Raw genomic sequence first — 21,432 nt, 5'->3', positions numbered from 1 at the left:
AACAACAACAACAACAACAACAACAACAACAACAACAACAACAAAATCAACAACAACAGAATGTAGGAAAGCTAGCATGATATCAGAAAGCATGGTCTTCCAGATATCTGCAATAGCCTGCGACTGTTTGTGGTCGTTATATATTTTAATGACGACGTAATGATATTTTAAGGACAGTGTATGATCTTCATTCAGGAAGGTTAGTTGGTAGAACCATACTCACTGTTCAGGTCTCTGCTGCTAGCTCCTCTAGGTACCAGTGAAAGCTTCTTCAATCCCGCGTCTAGTTCTACTCTTGGATAAAACACATCTCCACTATTCACTGCCACCATCTCCTCTATCTTCTCCAGCAGCTCTGTGACCTGAGTGCCATCGCCCCTGTTCTTATTGTCGAGGACATGATACCTGTTCCCACATTTCTCAATAAGCCATTGGAGGGCCTTCCCTTCACTCTCAATGTGCTGCTCAATGGTTTTGTCTCCTAGACAGTCCCCACTGGTGAACAGCACCATAGTGTGACTCCACACTCCCTCACTAAGAAGCTCCAGGTGTGCCTCTGCAGCATTTGCCTCATTCTCTTTGAATGAAACATTCCCTGGTATGACCAGGAGGAGAGTGTGAGGTCCTGGAGGACACAGAGACACACTGCTTACAATCTCCTGTCTAACCAGTGCAGGAGTCTCCTCTTTAGGGTAATACGCCCACCAGCCTGGAGTGTTAACCACAGTGACCTGCCTCCCTGCTACCTCTCCCTGTATCTTCACACACTGAGGAGCTGCCTTCCTCAGGTCAAACTCCTCACTGCCCAGGATGGTGTTTCCTGATGATCTCTTCCCTGCTCCTCTCCACCCCACCAGGACAATCCTCAGCTCTGAGAGATGGATGGAGTCACCTGGGAGAGAGAGAGAGAGAGAGAGAGAGAGAGAGAGAGAGAGAGAGAGAGAGAGAGAGAGAGTTAGGAAGACACACACACACACACACACAGCATATTATCTCCCTTGTGTCACGTGGAACATATGATTACATGCTGTACAAGAGATTATATATAAGGTTAGATATTATGGATGATAATGTTGACTGCACATATATTTCACATGCATTTGAGGGTTAAAAATATGATTATCTAACCCTAGTGTTGAAAAGTGATTTTAAAGATCACAACCCTTCAGCCACCAACTATGACAGTGATCTGATATCAACTTTTCCTTCATAACAGTTGACTCTTTAATCAGTAATAATAATCTCACCTATGAATGTCCTGTGGATCTCTCTCTGTTTCTTCACCTTCTCCTGCCTCTGTTTTGCTCTCTCTTCTTTGGGTTTTCTCCACACTTCTATAGTCTTTACTATATCTCTTTCTATCTCATAATGACCTCCTCTGTTTCCTGCCACCATCTCATCTATCTTCTCCAGCAGCTCTGTGACCTGAGTGCCATCACTCTTGTTCTTATTGTTGAGGACATGATACCTGTTCCCACATTTCTCAACAAGCCACTGGAGGGCCTTCCCTTTTCTCTCAATGTGCTGCTCAATGGTTGTGTCTACCAGATAGTCCCCATGGGTGAACAGCACAATAGTGTGACACCAGACTCTCTCACTGAGAATGTCCAGGTGTCCCTCTACTGATCTTCTCTCTTCCTCCGTGAATGAATCACCCACTTCTATGACCAGGAGGAGAGTGTGAGGTCCTGGAGGACACAGAGACACACTGCGTACAATCTCCTGCTTAACCAGCTCAGGAGTCTTCCCTACAGGGGCATGCGCCAACCAGCCTGGAGTGTCGACCACAGTGACCTGCCTCCCTGCTACTTCTCCCTGTCTCTTCACACACTGAGTTATCTTCCCTTGGTCAAACTCCTCTCTGCCCAGGATGGTGTTTCCTGCTGAACTCTTCCCTGCAAACCTGTACCCCAGCAGCACGATCCTCAGCCCTGAGAGATGGAGGGAGTCACCTGGTAGAGAGAGAGAGAGAACAAATCATTGTATTCTTAACTTCAGTGTGTGTGTGTGTGTGTGTGTGTGTGTATGTGTGTGTGTGTTCCTATTAAAAATGGAGTGACAGAACACACATGTTTAATTGTCTTAAAATGACAAAACATATACTTTTAAAAATGTTCTATCTGTATCATGAACACAATAGCATCATTTAAAAACATACAGTATTATGACTCCTCAATAAACTCACCCATTAGTGATCTGAGGGTCTCTCTCTGTTCCTGCACCTTCTTCAGTCTCTGTTTCGCTCTCTCTCCCACTGCCCTCCTTTCCTGTTCTATCTTCTCCAGTATCTGTCTCTCTATCTCATAATGACCTCCTCTGTTTCCTGCCACCATCTCCTCTATCTTCTCCAGCAGCTCTGTGACCTGAGTGCCATCACCCCTGTTCTTATTGTTAAAGACATGATACCTGTTCCCACATTCTTCAACAAGCCACTGGAGTGCCTTCCCTCTCTCAATGTGCTGCTCAATGGTTGTGTCTCCCAGACAGTCCCCATGGGTGAACAGCACTATAGTGTGACTCCAGGCTATCTCACTGAGAAGCAGTTCCTCGACTGCTCTTCTCTCTTCCTCAACGAATGAAGCATCTGCCCGAACTACCAGGAGGAGAGCGTGAGGTCCTGGGGGACACAGAGACACACCGCGCACAACCTCCTGTTTAACCTGGTCACATGAGTCCTTCATAGGGTTAACCCTGTACCAGCCTACAGTGTTGACCACAGTGACCTGCCTCCCTGCGACATATCCCTGTCTCTTCAGGCACTGAGCAGCTGTCCTCAGGTCAAACTCCTCTCTGCCCAGGATGGTGTTTCCTGCTGAACGTTTCCCAGATGACCAGGACCCCAGCAGCACGATCCTCAGCTCTGAGAGATGGAGGGAGTCATCTGAGAGAGAGAGAGAGAGAGAGAGAGAGAGAGAGAGAGAGAGAGAGAGAGAGAGAGAGAGAGAGAGAGAGAGAGAGAGGGAGAAAAAGACAGAGGATTTTGTTTGGAGAGTCATGCTGAGTGCATGAACAGCTATGGTGAGTACATGAAGTCCCCTATCTCTCTCGCATTCACCATTAATATCAAAACAACTTTAGAGTGTGACTTAAATTACAGATTTGTGCATCTTATATATCTGCACCCTTTTGAATCCTCAATGTTGCCACACGTCATCCATTTCTAGAAGAAAATACTGTTTTAAATGTTATTTTCTCCAATCTTATTTTCATTTGATCAAACTCTGAAGGCGTTTTGAGACTTTACTATTGAAGAAATGAAAACTTTGAACATCACTACTGTCATGGCCACGTCTGAACACTAGGGGGCGATAGTGACCATCCCATGAGCTCTGGCACAACAGGTGTAGCATATCAGTTGACATTACAACAACCATGGGTGGGGTCATTTGACCATGTGAGTAAAAATGTTTAATATCTTTTCACTCGATCAAATTTCAGGACCCTCCTTTCATGACTTTTCCTAGATATGTCCGTTCTACCACCCAGTATCCTTACATTGACAAAATCACATCAGGATAAGCTAATATAAAGCTGTTTTGCAGTTTGTCTGTGTAGGAGGCAGGCTAATAGGCTAGGTGCACAATCTCACTACTTCCTGAAAGGCAACTGGTATGAACATATCCTGTCTCACTCTATTGTTTTAATTGATTAATCAGCTGTGCACTGTGTGTTCCAACGGTTTACCGCACAGCTGATTAATCAATTAAACCAATAGAGTGAGACAGGATATGTTCATACCAGTTGCCTTTCAGGAAGTAGTGAGATCGTGCACCTAGCCTATTTACAAGAGGAGCTAACTAGTGGTCTTTGTGTGTAAATATCAGATTACCATCCTAAAGAGGGGACCTATTAGGCGGCTCTTATCCGGTTGTTAAGTCGTGACGTCATCAATCACGAATCAAGGACCCCAATTGAAATAAGCCAGTGGCTTTCTTGGGTTTTTATCCTGTTAGTTGACCTTGTATGTAATATGTACTTTCATGTACCTACTTCTGCAAATCTTCTAATAAAGTTTTCAATCAATCAATCAAACGTGTTTCCAGGTCCAAAGTTGGCTGAGGCGCTCTCTTCGAAATGCCTCAGTAATAATAATAATTCATTATATTTATATAGCGCTTTTCCGAGGCTCAAATACCCTGACAATATGGAGAAAACGGGAAAGTGCTGTGTCCCTTGTTGTATGAATAGATCCCAGTCTAAAAAACGATTGAACTGTCATTCTACCGCTGTAGTACACTGGTACTCTGGTGCTGGAAATTTCTGGTTTGGACCGGGAAATTGCTAAATGTCATGTTTGACATCAGACTTAACAACCGAATAGTAGTTGAAATAAGCACGGCTGCTCTAGTGTTCAGTTGTGTGTTTTGTATCTCCTAGGGCTTGGTGCCATGGTTGGAATTATTGGGCCATGTCCAGTCGTGGAAGAATATTGTAATAGGATTTCATATCGCTGCCCAATAGTAATTAGCAGTTTTCTGACTTTGGGCTGGTAGTTTTTGGTGGATTTGGCGGTTTTTAGCCTGTGGTTAGGCTGGAAATTGTCAATCCCACATGGCAACCCTAATACGTTAGTTGAACATCTCGTCTGCCTGGCTCACGTGAGTGGATTTTTAAATTAAAGCCTCCCCCCCCCCCCACTAACGAACTAACCTGACGCGTCACGCGGACACAACGAGCTCGCAGATTCATCTAGTTGCCATGGTAACGAAACGCTGGACTGAAAAACATTAATTCGTTCAATATAACGTTGGAGATACACAGACATGTTGACGCAGTGTATGCTAATACTATGTATAATAATAACACTGTGTGTAATAATAATAATAATACTAAGTGTAATATTCTCTGTCTGATATTGGAAGTCTCTAGAGTTGAGAACTGAAGCTAGCTAGCATGTAGATAGCTAGCCAGTTAGCGAGCTAGCAAGGCCGTCATAGCAACCTGCTAGCTACATGAAGCCAGCTAGCTAGCAACAATACAGGGCTGCCAAGTATCACCAAAAGTTTAGAGTGAGATTTTTTGGCGGTGGAGCGAACCAAAACTGTGCACGTTTTGGCAGCGGCGGCCCCTCTCTCCCACCCAATTATTTTTGCTAGTTTCCTGCAATTTTACATGTTGTTCATAATAAACCAATCATAATAATTAGAACATTTGATAAAACAAGACAAATTCAGGCAATATATCATCATACTAGATATTTAGGCAAATAGTATTTTCTGAAACTGATGGGAAACAATCATACCCTAACCCTACTGTTCTCAACTGATTATGCCTGGACTTTTAATTAAGTGTTGGCTACTAATAGTAAATAAAGCGTGAGTGTGAGTGTCAGTGTGCGTGTGGGTGTGCGTGTGTGTGTGCGTCTGTGTGTGTGTGTGTGTGGGGGGGGGGGGGGGTCTGAGGGTCTGACTAAGTGTCCTGATTTCCTGACTATACAAGTTGTTGTGTGTTACGTGCCCCATGAGCTGGTGTGATGGGTTTGATTCATCTCCATCTACAGACTGCAGACATTACGTTAAACAAGTAAGATGCTTTACGGTTTGTAAGACTTCAGGTCACCGAAGCAGGCGCCTGCAGTGCACTGTACTGTGTTCCCTTTACGCCTGGAGAACAAGTTGTCGTTGTATAATTCACACTCTGCATGGCGCTTCAGAGAAGCTTGTCTTGTAATCCTCTTTTGGTATTTCATCAAATCTAGTCTCCTATGCTCTTGTGATTTAAGTTAAGTACTTTGGTTTGTTATTTTTCCTAAGTCTGTTCCTGCCTACTTTGTGGATTACTGCAGGTGGTAAAAGTGGCTTCGCCCGAACTGTTTCAACTGCAATCATTGGTCTGGTCTCCTCTCCTAGATTAGATTCAACCTTCTTGTCATTGCAAAATGTATTTTTTGCTTTAGTCATAGTCAACGCCCCTGGAGCAATTAGGGGTAATTGCCTTGCTCAAGTGCACAACGGCAGTGGTAGGTAACTTGGATATAATGCCAGCAACCCTGCAGTCACCAGCTCACATGCAGCTCCCTCCTGAGGCGGGGAGCGAACCAGAGACCTTCCGATTGCTAGCTGGCCTCTCTAACCTCTAGGCTACCCCTACCCCCCTGCCCCCCTACCCCTACCCAACACACCTTCTAACTACAGTAGGCCAGAGCATCCTCATGCATTCAGTCTAGTTCACCACTGCATATCTTCTGAGTATGACTGCTGTCATAACAGACATTTCAATTGAGTAATAATATAATCTATTTGAATTAAGTTGTTTCACATGTGTTTGAGTTTCTTTAGGCTAGAAACTGACTGTCGTCATTTCTGAAAAGTCATTATTAAATGATGCTTACACAATTCAAATTAATTAACTCTCAAAAACCTATAAGCTTGGGTCCAGGTTTGGCACAAAAAAGGTTCAGTTTTGACATTAACAGTTTACCTGGACGGCCCGCTGTGGCCATTGCTGTAACCTGGAGAACACCTGATGAAGATCAGCACTCGGGGGGGGGGGCGGGCAGGTAATGACTGATAACGTTGCTCCGTGGGACTTTGGCCTTTACCTTACACCGAGTTAGGGCGTGTTAGGGCGAGCGAACACAAGACTCCAAGCGTGGCCTGGGGGAAAACAAAGAGCCAAGATATGAGACATTTAGACCGTTTAGACCAAGTATGAATGAAGACGTATCCTCTAGTCAGAATGCATCTCTCTCAGGTGAGGTACAGGCCTCTAGTGTCTTCACCCACCCTAACCTTCACCATAGACTTAACCCTATCACCAACAACAACAACAACAACAACAACAACAACAACAACCCTAACCCTATCACCACCACCACCACCACCAACAACAACAACAACAGGAAAACAAAGTTCTGATTGCGACAACAATTGAGCAAGACAAGCAACCGAAAGATTATGTTCAAACTCTTCATACCTTCTCTCTCAGCAGCTGCAGGACGAACGGAGGGAACGGATCAAATAAAGGAGTGATGTGATACTTAAGGAGTGATCTGGACTTTGTAGCTCCAGTAAAACCACAAGGTGTGGCGCAGTAAACCTCTGGAGTGAGGCCCAGTCGAGTCAACCCTATAGGCTTAGGCAGCTCTGAGGTTACACATTAACAGAGTTGTGATTCTACAGACAGACAGGCCCACGCAAACTAATGACTGTTACCCAGTTTATATTGATGTGTGATTATGTTAGCGAGCCCATGGTTCTTTGGCCTTGATAGCAGCTAGGCTAAGTGTGCCCAGTCTGCTAGGAATACAAGCTAACCTGTTTATTTGACACTTTATACCACTCTCAACCTTCTTGGCTCTAGATAATAATAATAATAATAATAATAATAATAATAATAATAATTCATTACATTTATATAGCACTTTTCCGAGGCTCAAAGACACTGACAATATGGGAGAAACGGAAAACACAGAAACAACAAGCAACAGATAACATGAGCACATGGAACCCAGAGTTAGCGAACGGTGAGGGGGGGTGGGGGGGGGGGGGGTGGTAGGGACAAGGGAGATGGTTAGGGGTAGGGGAGGCTGTATGCGTGTCGGGGGGGGGGGGGGGGGTGGGGGGGTGGCAGGGTTAAATCAGGTTTAGATCTGTTAAAAGCATCATGGTCCACGTTGTGGAAGGTCTGTCTGACTAGTCAACAACACCAACACCCCTACATTATGAGGGATGCCAAATGCAAATTACGGAACACCTGTACACCTTCTCATTCATTCAGGTGTAATGTGTGGGGAATGTTTTCTTGGCACACTTTGGTCCTGTTGCCAATCAATCATCGCTTGAATGCCACAGCCTATTTGAGTATTGTTGCAGAAATTATTTCTTTTCAACTTTTTTGTTGTTTGTTTTTTATGTGGAAAAGCACCCTTCGGACATCAGTAGCAACCATGTAACCATGGTAACGCCCGCTTGTGTTCCCGCGTTGTGTGCAGGAGCGGCCAGACTGGTCACGTGACACAGTGAGACTAGGGCCGCGTTCGTAAATTAGTTCTGAGAGCGCCAGAGCGTCCACGTGTTGTCCAATCAAATAAAGGGACCAAGTAATTTGATTGGACAAGAGTCAGTCAGGTGGACGCTCCGGCGGCCAGGCCACGTGGATCTGTGTTCTCAGACCTCCGTCTAGCGCCATTAAAACTTCCGGTGACCCTTTTTTGTATCGTTTTCGGGGTTCAAAATAAAAGTGTGAGTCTTCCAGTAGGGGACAGGAGATACCTGTGTCATGCTTTAGTTTAGATTTTAATTTGTAATCAGGGCATGTGTAATATTGTGATTGGTACATATGGAAATTATATAGACATGGGAATTATAGCTAGCACAAAAGTACAATTTCAGATTCAGATTCAGATTCAGATAACGTTTATTGCCATTATGCTTGACACATATAGGAATTTGTTTTGGCATTACAGTAGGTGCGTTTATGCTTTTTTCACATGCATGAACAAAAATAAATGCAAAAACAGGACAACACAGGACAGACAGTGCATTGGATAGTGCTATATATATACATGTATATATATATATAAAGTGCAGTGCAGAGTTTTTCAAAGGTCCAGTTCATATTCAGTCCTGAGCAGACTTGGAGGCGGGGGGGAGGGGGAAGCCAGAGTAATTTAGCAGCCTGGCGGCTGAGGGGAAGAAGCTGAGCCTGTGGCGGGCCTTCAGTGCCTTAGGCAGCCGCAACCTTCTTCCAGAGGGAAGCAGGGTGAGGAGGCCGTGGCCGGGGTGGAAGGGGTCGGCCATGATCTTTCTTGCCCTCCTCAGAGCCCTGGTGTCATGCAAGGAGTTGAGGGAGGGCAAGGGACAGCTGATCACCCTCTCCGCTGCACGTATAACCCTCTGCAACTTGGCCTTGTCCTTGGCCATTGCAGCAGGGAACCAGGTGATGATGGAGTGGGTGAGGATGGACTCTATGATGGCCGTGTAGAACTGGACCATCATGGACCTCGGCAGCCTGAATTTCCTCAGCTGCCGGAGGAAGAACATCCTCTTCTGGGCCTTCTTAGTGAGGGCCTCGGTGTTCCGCTCCCACTTTAGGTCCCGAGAGATGGTCATGCCTAGAAAGCGGCATGACTCCACGGAGGCCACCGGGGTACCTCCCAGCGTGATGGGAGGGGGCAGGGGGCAGTCCACCACCATCTCCACTGTTTTTAGAGCATTGAGCTCCAGGTTGTTAAAACTGCACCAGCTCCGCAGCCCCTCGATCTCACCCCTGTAGGCAGATTCGTCCCCCCTGGCGATGAGGCCCACCAGGGTGGTGTCGTCTGCAAACTTCAGGAGCTTGACCGAGGGGTGGCGGGAGACACAGTTGTTGGTGTACAGGGAGAACAGTGCTGGAGACAGGACGCAGCCCTGCGGGGAGCCCGTGCTGGTGGACCTGGTGCTGGAAATGCTCTTCCCCAGCTTCACCCGCTGAGACCTGTCAGTCAGGAAGTCCGTAATCCACCTGCAGGTGGAGTCCGGCACCTGCAGCAGGGATAGCTGGTGCTCCAGGATGTGTGGGAGGATCGTGTTGAAGGCCGAGCTGAAGTCCACAAACAGGATCCTGGCGTAGTTACCTGCAGTGTCCAGATGTTCTAGAGCGTAGTGCAGAGCCATGTTCACGGCGTCCTCCGTGGATCTATTGGCTCTGTACGCGAACTGCAGGGGGCCCAGCACAGGATCCGTGATGAGCTTCAGGTAGGCCAAGACAAGGCGCGCCAGGACCTTCATGACGACAGAGGTCAGAGCGACGGGTCTGTAGTCGTTAAGGCCTGTGACCTTGGCCTTCTTGGGGACGGGAATGATGGTTGACGCCTTGAAGCACGCTGGGACGTGACACAGCTCCAGCGAGGCATTGAAGATGTGGGTAAACACCGGGGCCAGCTGGTCGGCGCAGTGCTTCAGGACGGAGGGAGAGACGGAATCCGGACCAGCTGCCTTCCGGGGATTCTGCCTCTTGAACAGTCTATTTACCTCTCGCACTGTGACAGAGAGAGGGGGTGGGGAAGGGGAGGTGGGAGGGGGCGGGGCGGGTGGGGAGGGGGGAGGGAGGGGAGGGGAAGGGTGGGGGTAGAAGGAGGGACATTGGCCCCACTGGGGGACGGGGGTGCTGGTTGTAGCCGGGGGGGGGGGTGGAGGGAGAGGGCGGGGGTGGGCGGGAACCTCTCTTTCTCAAACCTGCAGTAGAACTCGTTCAGCTCGTTAGCAAGAGGGAGGTTGTCGGACATCAGCGGGGACTTGGGTTTGTAGTTGGTGATGGTCTTGAGGCCTTTCCAGACGGAGGCGGAATCCCCCTCAGAGAGCTGTTGCTGCAGCTTCTCCGAAAAGCGATGCTTCGCCTCCTTCACCGTCTCGCGATAATCAGACTAGGTCCAGTACAGTAGCTACTAGCTAGGGTTCATACAGTAAACCAAAGTAGTACACAAAGTAGATACAAATTATGAAATAAACAAATATAATAAAACATAAACATACACGTACAAAAAAAAAAACGTTATATGAAAAATGTGCATCAGAAGATGTCTGAAAACTGTTACAGTTGCATAGTCAAAGCTAGGATGCTAACCGTTTAGCCGTTTTTGTGTACTTTCGACTTTTTCAGAACAAACTCAGCTATGTGACCTGACAATGATGTACTGTATCAACATAAATGATCCCAAAACACACACCAACAAAGGTTTCAAATGTTAGCACAGGTTGTATATAATGGTCATATAAAGATCACATTTAGATGCATCAAGCAATATACAATTATTTACCACAAAAAGCAGGGCTACACCGAGGCGTTCTTTAATTTTTTGAAATGCCACTCTTCAAAACAGGTTATGTACAGGCTTCCCAAATAGTGCAAATGTATCATACAAGATTAAATTGAGACAAAATCAACCTATAAATAACAAAAAGCAGGTGTGTATTTTTGTGGGGGGGTTTATTTTTATTCTTTTATTTTTTTACTTTCAGTTCCTTTTTTTCTCCACCTGGTGGCAGTGTTTGCTAGTAAATCTCTCTTCCAGAAACTATCGACCAGCCTACAGAGTACATCAATCATCTGCCATCTGGCAAACTTTTAAAATGGTAAAGATGATTCATATATGACGATATGATATATGATCTCAAATTAAAATGATCATATATGTTTCTACTTGTTGTATCAACATCAGATATAAACTAGCATGGAGCTTCAAGCCTGCACTGGGAAGCTTATCACAGTCCTGGATGTGGCTTCATATTGACTAGACGGCTCTGAACAAGTCACGTGATTTGATCACAGCGCTGTGATGGTTGACTCTTAAGAGAACACGGGCAAGTTAGGATTTCACTCTGAACGGAGAAGATAAACACAGAATAAGTCAAAGAAGTCAAAGAAATGAATCAAAATCCTTCAGCCTTTGAATCAATCAATCAAATAGACTTTTACAAAATCAGTTTTGTCACAAAGTTTTTAACAATAGAAACAATAGAATCCACACCTCTCAGCAGGAGGGAGTCAGCCCCATCCACACCTCTCAGCAGGAGGGAGTCAGCCCCATCCACACCTCTCAGCAGGAGGGAGTCAGCCCCATCCACAGCTCTCAGCAGGAGGGAGTCAGCCCCATCCACAGCTCTCAGCAGGAGGGAGTCAGCCCCATCCACAGCTCTCAGCAGGAGGGAGTCAGCCTCATCCACACCTCTCAGCAGGAGGGAGTCAGCCCCATCCACACCTCTCAGCAGGAGGGAGTCAGCCCCATCCACACCTCTCAGCAGGAGGGAGTCAGCCCCATCCACACCTCTCAGCAGGAGGGAGTCAGCTCCATCCACACCTCTCAGCAGGGTCTACTGTTGGAGAACCTCTGGATCCTCTGTGAGGACATCTCTCCTCCTTCTCTTGGGCTTCAACAGTGACTCATCCACTGATCCATCCTCAGATACCAGCTCAGAATCATACCCTGTCTCTCCTCTGCTGTCTCCACTCACTGTAGCACAACAACAACAACAACAACAACAACAAATCATATTCTGCTTTGCTGGCACACTGGAAGCACTGCAGTTCATCAGGTATATATAGTACATGTATTGTGACATCCCTCTCACCACCACCCCTGAGCCAGGGGTTCAGCACCAGGGAAAGCACCCCGGACCCCTGGGCAGAGAGGTCAGAGGGCGCTATTATCCGCTCGCACAGCTGAACCACATCCGCCAATCAACGCTGCGGCAACTGCGGGCTCATCAAGCGGATGCGGGACAGCTGTGCGGGCCGGGGGAGTCCGAGATAAAGGACTCCTACAAACCAATGGCGGGAGAGAGACTACCAGTACGCCGCACGACTCGCACTCAGATTCTGGAAAAAGCTTTGCTGGCACACTATGTATGTATGTATGTATGTATGTATGTATGTAATTTGATTGATGTCTCAGTTGACATCTCCCTTCCATCACATACGTACGGCTCTGCTGCCTCCACTCACTGAACAACAACAACAACAACATCAACAACATGTTGAAGACGACAAATAAGATGTAAAATAGTGTAATACTGCCGCAATTAACAAGGCGAGGGAAATGGTTTGGCAAGAAATTGCTGACCGATTAAATGCGTAGGCCATACTAGCCCTAGTTATTGTTATATGTTCATATTTTAATAAATGAATATTTACTACTGTGGTGATATCAACAGCAGGCTGTAAACCGACATATCGTCACGATGGCCTAGTGGTATTGACCGCTGCCGTGGTATTTATTCGTCTTTTTAAGACGGTGGTTCAAAATTTTATTGCATTTCGTTGTCTGAATCTAATCTAAAATCTCATCTAAAATATAGTAATAGTAAGTATATAGGCTATACAATGATGGTGCAGGCTAATTTACAAGAACTGACACGATTACAATGGTGTTTGAAGCCTTTCTGAGTAAATTATGTTCTTCAACTGGACCCTGGATTTGGCATAGATTATTCTCGAACTGCAGCCTTTGGAACTCTTGCTGGCTGCCTTAACCCCTGCGCCAACCACATCACTGAAGTGACGGCAATGCAAGTTGATTCACGTACCTATTTTATTTAATTTTTTACACTTTTTAATTTATTTATCTATCGATCTATCTATCTATCACACTTTCAAAATATCAAGTTATCTATCACACAATCAAACTATCTATCTATCGATCGATCACACTTTCAAAATATCAAATGATCTATCTATCACACAGTCAAACTATCTATCTATCTATCTCGTGTGAAGTGGGAACTAATATTTCCTAAAAGACACTTGAGGAACTGTCGTTCGGGATGTAGTTTCCGCCTGTGAGCCTTTTTTGACGCACGCATTACCTAAACCAGCCTGTAAGTCTGCTCGGGACCAGAATTACTCAGAAGGATTGGTTGCATAGCAACCAAGCAGCGAATTATTTGAGCCACATTGATGGAACCGACCGCAAGCTTATTTAAACCTGGAGTTAATCGCTTGGATCAGAGTTAATCTCGCATAGTGGAACGGGCCCCTGATATCTGCCATAGCCTGTGACTGTTTGTGGTCGTTATGCCATGTCATTAATATGTCTTAATGAAAGGGAGATGCCCACTGAGACAATTTAAACTAAATATTTTAATGACGACGTAATGATATTTTAAGGACAGTGTATGATCTTCATTCAGGAAGGTTAAGCCTGGTACACACATAAAGATAATCTGGACGATTTTGGCCCGATTTCCCCTTTTACGACCAAGGACAGCAGATTATCCTACAAGATTATCCTGTGGTGTGAGGTGTGTTAAGATTCAATTTCTCCCGACAATCTGCTCGGAAAATGGTTGGGCCGATGATCGTAAATATTAAACGGGTTCAATATTTACGATCAAAAGTTCTCTTGTGTGTGGGCAAAACTGACAACTTGCGAGGCCGATTGTAACGTGGAAGGGAATGTAGCCAAACAAGAAGCGAGTTCTTCACAACTTTATTTGCCCTGTTGCACATGGCTGCCTCGTACAGGTCAGTCAGGGTACTACTACCCTGATCACGCAAGATTTCTGTCTTGGGGGACGAAACTCTAGAGTGTCGTAGGACAGATCTTAGTATGTGGTGTGCTGTATTGGGAATATCGGAGCACACCACACACAATACGATCAAAACTGTTCAATCCATGACTTTTTTATCTTCATGTGTGGGGTCTCTCTCAGATAAAAAAATCTGTTAAGATTTAGAAAATCTTTGTGTGTGTACCCGGCTTTAGTCGGTAGAACCATACTCACTGTTGCTAGCTCCTCGTGGTGCCAGTGAAAGCTTCAATCCTGCCTCTCGTTCTACTATAGGATGAAACACATCTCCACTATTCACTGCCACCATCTCCTCTATCTTCTCCAGCAGCTCTGTGACCTGAGTGCCATCACCCCTGTTCTTATTGTTGAAGACATGATACCTGTTCCCACATTTCTCAATAAGCCACTGAAGAGCCTTTCCTTCACTCTCAATGTGCTGCTCAATAGTTGCGTCTCCCAGACAGTCCCCATATGTGAACAGCACCATAGTGTGACTCCACACTCCCTCACTAAGAAGCTCCAGGTGTGCCTCTGCAGCATTTGCCTCTTCCTCTTTGAATGACTCTTTCAGATCTATGACCAGGAGGAGAGTGTGAGGTCCTGGAGGACACAGAGACACACTGCGCACAATCTCCTGTTTAACCAGCTCAAAAGTCTCCTCTACAGGGAAATCCCTCCACCAGCCTGGAGTGTCGACCACAGTGACCTGCCTCCCAGCTACTTCTCCCTGTCTCTTCACACACTGAGGAGCTGCCTTCCTCAGGTCAAACTGCTCACTGTCCAGGATGGTGTTTCCTGCTGAACTCTTCCCTTCATGCCCAGAGCCCAGCAGCACGATCCTCAGCTCTGAGAGTTGGAGGGAGTCACCTGTTTGAGAGAGAAACAACACAGTATAATAAGCATCTCCAGTAGCCACTGACCAATGGGAGTGGTTCTATATCACAGAGAACTCAATATTCCAGCCACCATCACAGTGATCTGATATGGAAGTTTCCTTCATAAGTTCAGTAATAATAATCTCACCTATGAATGATCTGTGGATCTCTCTCTGTTTCTTCACCTTCTCCTGCCTCTGTTTTGCTCGCTCTTCTTTGGGTTTTCTCCACACCTCTGTCTTCTTTACTATCTGTCTCTCTATCTCATAATGACCTCCTCTGTTTCCTGCCACCATCTCCTCTATCTTCTCCAGCAGCTCTGTGACCTGAGTGCCATCACCCCTGTTATTATTGTTGAAGACATGATACCTGTTTCCACATTTCTCAACAAGCCACTGGAGGGCCTTCCCTTCACTCTCAATGTGCTGCTCAATAGTTGCGTCTCCCAGACAGTCCCCATATGTGAACAGCACCATAGTGTGACACCAGACTCTCTCACTGAGAAGTCTCAGGTGTTCCTCTATTGAACTTCTCTCTTCCTCAGTGAATGAGCGATCCACCCCTATGACCAGGAGGAGAGTGTGAGGTCCTGGAGGACACAGAAACACACTGCGTACAATCTCCTGCTTAACCAGCTCGGGAGTCTTCTCTACAGGTTGATTCCTCCACCAGCCTGGAGTGTCGACCACAGTGATCTGCCTCCCTGCTACTTCTCCCTGTCTCTTCACACACTGAGCAGTTCTCCTCAGGTCAAACTCCTCTCTGCCCAGGATGATGTTTCCTGATGAACTCTTCCCTTCATACTTGGATCCCAGCAGCACGATCCTCAACTCTGAGAGATGGAGGGAGTCACCTGTTAGAGAGAGAGAGAGAGAGAGAGAGAGAGAGAGAGAGAGAGAGAGAGAGAGAGAGAGAGAGAGAGAGAGAGAGAGGGAGAAAAAGACAGAGGAGTTTGTTTGGAGAGTCATGCTGAGTGCATGAACAGCTATGGTGAGTACATGAAGTCCTCATCTCTTTATAGTATGCTCTTGAATGCCCCCCGCATTCACCATTAATATCAAAACAACTTTAGAATGTGACTTATGATATGACAGATTTGTGCATCTTATATATCTGCACCCTTTTGAATCGTCAATGTTGCCCCACGTCATCCATTTCTAGAAGAAAATACTGTTTTACATTTTATTTTCTACAATCTTCTTTTCATTTTATCAAATTCGGAAGCCGTTTTGTATGGAGGGTGTATCATGCCATATTTAAATGCAATACACACATCGGAATGCAATACACACATCGGAATGCAATACACGTGTAACACTAAATACAATGCAAAAATACGGCATATTTGTGCCAAAATAAAATCAATGTATTACATTTGAGCGCAGCGTATTACATTTGGTCATGAGTGTATTCCATTGAGCATGTGTATTACATTTGGTCACAAGTGTATTCCATTGAGCATGTGTATTACATTTGGTCACAAGTGTATTCCATTGAGCATGTGTATTACATTTGAGCGCAGCGTATTACATTTGGTCATGAGTGTATTCCATTCGAGTGTCGGTGTACTCATTTGCATTGCTTTTCGATATCCGATGTAAATCCGATGTAATTTGCATTGTATTGCATTCGAGTGTTGGGTACTAATTTGAACTGCTTACAGCAGGCAGGAGGAGGTCAGGAGGACAGTGAGCAGGAGGAGGTCAGGAGGAGGTCAGGAGGACAGTGAGCAGGTAGGAGGAGGTCAGGAGGAGGTCAGGAGGAGGTCAGGAGGACAGTGAGCAGGAGGAGGTCAGGAGGACAGTGAGGAGGCAGGAGGTCAGGAGGACAGTGAGCAGGAGGAGGTCAGGAGGACAGTGAGCAGGAGGAGGTCAGGAGGAGGTCAGCAGGACAGTGAGGAGGAGGAGGTCAGGAGGACAGTGAGCAGGAGGAGGTCAGGAGGACAGTGAGGAGGAGGAGGTCAGGAGGACAGTGAGCAGGAGGAGGTCAGGAGGACAGTGAGGAGGAGGAGGTCAGGAGGACAGTGAGCAGGAGGAGGTCAGGAGGAGGTCAGGAGGACAGTGAGCAGGAGGAGGTCAGGAGGACAGTGAGCAGGAGGAGGTCAGGAGGAGGTCAGGAGGACAGTGAGCAGGAGGAGGTCAGGAGGAGGTCAGGAGGACAGTGAGCAGGAGGAGGAGGTCAGGAGGACAGTGAGGAGGTCAGGAGGTCAGGAGGACAGTGAGCAGGAGGAGGTCAGGAGGAGGTCAGGAGGAGGTCAGGAGGACAGTGAGCAGGAGGAGGTGAGGAGGAGGTCAGGAGGACAGTGAGCAGGAGGAGGAGGTCAGGAGGACAGTGAGGAGGTCAGGAGGTCAGGAGGACAGTGAGCAGGAGGAGGTCAGGAGGAGGTCAGGAGGAGGTCAGGAGGACAGTGAGCAGGAGGAGGTCAGGAGGACAGTGAGCAGGAGGAGGTCAGGAGGAGGTCAGGAGGACAGTGAGGAGGAGGAGGTCAGGAGGACAGTGAGCAGGAGGAGGTCAGCAGGCAGGAGGAGGTCAGGAGGACAGTGAGGAGGAGGAGGTCAGGAGGACAGTGAGGAGGAGGAGGTCAGGAGGACAGTGAGCAGGAGGAGGTCAGGAGGACAGTGAGCAGGAGGAGGTGAGGAGGAGGTCAGGAGGACAGTGAGGAGGAGGAGGTCAGGAGGAGGAGGTCAGGAGGACAGTGAGCAGGAGGAGGTCAGGAGGACAGTGAGCAGGAGGAGGTCAGGAGGACAGTGAGCAGGAGGAGGTCAGGAGGACAGTGAGCAGGAGGAGGTCAGGAGGAGGTCAGGAGGACAGTGAGGAGGAGGAGGTCAGGAGGACAGTGAGCAGGAGGAGGTCAGCAGGCAGGAGGAGGTCAGGAGGACAGTGAGGAGGAGGAGGTCAGGAGGACAGTGAGGAGGAGGAGGTCAGGAGGACAGTGAGCAGGAGGAGGTCAGGAGGACAGTGAGCAGGAGGAGGTCAGGAGGACAGTGAGGAGGTCAGGAGGTCAGGAGGAGGTCAGGAGGACAGTGAGCAGGAGGAGGTCAGGAGGACAGTGAGCAGGAGGAGGTGAGGAGGACAGTGAGCAGGAGGAGGAGGTCAGGAGGAGGTCAGGAGGACAGTGAGCAGGAGGAGGTCAGGAGGACAGTGAGCAGGAGGAGGTCAGGAGGAGGTCAGGAGGACAGTGAGGAGGAGGAGGTCAGGAGGACAGTGAGCAGGAGGAGGTCAGCAGGCAGGAGGAGGTCAGGAGGACAGTGAGGAGGAGGAGGTCAGGAGGACAGTGAGGAGGAGGAGGTCAGGAGGACAGTGAGCAGGCAGGAGGTCAGGAGGAGGTCAGGAGGACAGTGAGGAGGAGGAGGTCAGGAGGACAGTGAGGAGGAGGAGGTCAGGAGGACAGTGAGCAGGAGGAGGTCAGGAGGACAGTGAGCAGGAGGAGGTCAGGAGGACAGTGAGGAGGAGGAGGTCAGGAGGACAGTGAGCAGGAGGAGGTCAGGAGGACAGTGAGCAGGAGGAGGTCAGGAGGACCAAGCAGCAAAGGGGTGAGTCAGAAAGGAGGCTGCACTTAAAGACGTCTGCCATCACACCAGATATTTAGGCAGATGTAGTATTTTAAGAAACTGATGGGACACACAACAATCATACCCTAACCCTACTGTTCTCAACTGATTATTCTTGGACTTTTAATAAAGTGTTGGCTACTAATAGTAAATAAAGCATTACATGCGCTTGCCCCCCCCCCCCCACCCAAGGTCTTTCCTACAATGTCGTCACTACGTATTGCACCTTGCACATTCTAGTACTCCAATAAAAGATTTTGTATGGCATCCCTAAGTCATTAAACTGTGTTAATGTGTGTCCAGTGCCTGTCTTGTACACTACTTGTTTTATGTATCTTAGTATTTCCATAGCCTACATAGCCTATAGACTACACCAAAAGATGGCGGCGCGCTGCTCAGACGCGCGGCTCGGAGTGGCTTCAACGCTGGTGTTTTTTAGTGTTTTTAAGTACATTTGTATGTACACTTTTATTTTAGTACTTATAGGGAACGGTTGTGTAAATAGTACCTACAGCAGACTAGACTTACTAGAAGTTGGTGCGCAAAATGAGAGGACTGTAACAACGGAATTCTTGGAACAGCAGGGAATCCCATTCGAAATCGCTAGGTCGCCGGGTGAACAGTACTACGCTATCCCAACCAGTGGCGTGTCCAGACCTTTTTCACTGGGGTGGCCCAGGTGGGGCACCTTGTTATGCATGGGTGGCACAATTTTGAGAATTTAACACTTAATTCCCTGCATTCTGGTGAATTTGTACACACCATTTTGTGCTTTTTATTACCATTTCTGTCTCCACTCCCCATTGTATACTTTAATTGGGCTACTAAGGTCATGTTCTTACATGAAAATCTGAATCATGACCCAGAGCAAGCGGATAAGTTTGCAACATTGTTGCATAAATTATTTCTGATTTGCGTTCTCACAGCCCTTTATGTAAACAAAGTAACATAGGCAATTGAAGCAACAGATGTGGTAGTTGATTGGTCAGGAAAATAGAAAACTGCCCGTTCGTCCCGCTCTTATCCAGATCAACACGCATGCACTGTTGTTTTCCTATGGACAGCCTCGATGCGTCGTTTCTAACCGGAGCGAACCCACCCTTTTCAAGCGCCGGAGCATGTGTTGGTTGTTTGCTCCGGGAGTGACTTCGAATGTGCGTTCTCACAGCTCCAAACAACGCAGAGCAAAGCGAATTTCATCCTAAACTCTGATTCCAAGTGAAGCAAATGTTCTAGTGAGAACACACCCTAAAATAACAATCCCTGTTTAAAAGTCCCAGTGCTACCAATCACAACACAACAGAGTGGCTCCATACAAATGTAATATTAAACTCAGATGTTTTTTATTCTTTAAACAAACCAGCATATTTTGTACACTATAACATGCAGGCACTCCAATTGTAACACAAAACAAAACAAAAAACACTGTACACTGTACAGGTACAAGGAAAAACAATAATTCTTAAACATATGTTACATTAACATAAAAAACTAGCTGCCTCTCCTTTCTTTTTCTTACAATTTTTTCTAATTGCTTCTCTTAACTGTAAAGTTTCAAGTTTCCTGTACAATTTACTCTACTGTGGGGGGAAAAATGCCAAATGTTCACCGGGGTACAGGAAGCTGCCATTGTAAACTTGGTTTTGGCAAATAATGAAATCAGATTACGAGAAATTCAAAGCCACATCTACTGAAGTAAACAGGTAATTGAAAAAAGCAATGCAGGAATTGTAATAGTTGTATCAATTTAATAGTAGTAGTAATAGTTGTATTCATAACAACCTGAAAGCAGAGAAGTAGATGGCTTATATTGTATGTATTGTATACTGTACAACATACCCTGATGTGCAGGTGAAGCTGATGTGCAGCCTTCATCATCAGTATCCTTGTTTGACTCTACAAAATCACAGAAATGGTCATAATGACAAAATCAGCCTTTTTTGTAAGTAGGCCGATGTTAGCTACCAAACTCAAATGAATACAATATGAATACCCCTACAGGCTTAATCGACAAGATTCGGCTTTAGTTTAAATGTATAGCAATTAATCACAATGTTACATTATCACGGTTATCAAATAAGTGCTTACTAAAAATACATCTGGAGCTATCAGAATGTTACATACATACCCATGTGTACAGCAGAAGCTGGAGGCTCTTGCTGTGGGCTAACTGGGTCTACATCCTCCAGCTGGCTCATCCTCTGACTGACTAACATTAGCTCTGGCTTCTCTGTCCTGCTGCTCTGTCCTTTTGGGGTTTTTTCTTTGGAAGAAACCCTGAATGCTCTGATTTCTTTTCATACTGTAACATTAACCATCACATAACACATGTCACTTTATAACTTGCACAATACACAAACAAAACATACTCAAGCATTCAAATGTATATAGCTGACGTTACCTAGCCTATAGCCTAACGTTAGCATTAGCTAGCATTTCGACGACAGGTTTACTAGCAAGCTGAGATCGGATGATGAGAGACCAGAGTAGCCTACTACAAAATATAATGTTACAGCTAAAACGTTTTAACCACTAGCACAACACCGTAGCCTATATGTAGCTATGCAAAAGTCTAACCATTAATGGTACTCACATTTCTTCAGGAGCGCCAAGACCAGCACACCTGCCATATGTACTTTCATGTACCTACTTCTGCAAACATTCTAATAAAGTTTTCAATCAATCAATCAAACCTCACCGCTGATCAAAAAGGTGTTCTGTTCGAAAAGTTTGTCTCGTGGTGCGAAGTGGCCTCTGCTCTGAGTGACTAGGCAGATAGCCAATCAATCAGGGTGGCACCTAGGGTGGCCAATCAGATTTCAGGGGTGGCACGGGCCACCCCTGGCCCCCCCCTGGACACGCCCCTGATCCCAACACTCAGGCGTAAACGCCGGCGGCGAGACCGTAAGCAACGCAGAGGACGAAGGGGGGGCCTGCTAGCTAGGCTGAGGAGAAGCCCGAATAAGCCAGCTTTGCCGAGTATTTTCCTATCCAACGTCAGGTCCCTGACGAATAAGA

At 46.6% G+C, this 21,432-nt stretch overlaps 1 protein-coding gene across 1 annotated transcript; it reads right to left on the bottom strand.

Moving 5' to 3' along the window:
* Positions 1–200: 200 nt before the first annotated feature.
* Positions 201–21,044, bottom strand: LOC308165653 (uncharacterized protein; the record flags this gene model as incomplete). Its single annotated transcript, XM_080539803.1, has 7 exons — positions 201–892; positions 1,248–1,952; positions 2,186–2,881; positions 11,450–11,792; positions 14,287–14,855; positions 15,012–15,716; positions 21,008–21,044. The coding sequence occupies 7 exons, from the start codon at positions 21,042–21,044 to the stop codon at positions 201–203; spliced, it is 3,747 nt and encodes a 1,248-aa protein (XP_080395929.1).
* Between the last annotated feature and the right edge of the window lie 388 nt (positions 21,045–21,432).

This window comes from Nansenia antarctica, assembly GCF_963989245.1.
Source record: "Nansenia antarctica genome assembly, chromosome: 9".
NCBI classification, from domain to species: Eukaryota; Metazoa; Chordata; class Actinopteri; order Argentiniformes; family Microstomatidae; genus Nansenia; species Nansenia antarctica.
Note: the sequence above shows the minus strand (reverse complement) of the source record. Positions and strands in the feature narration are given on the sequence as shown.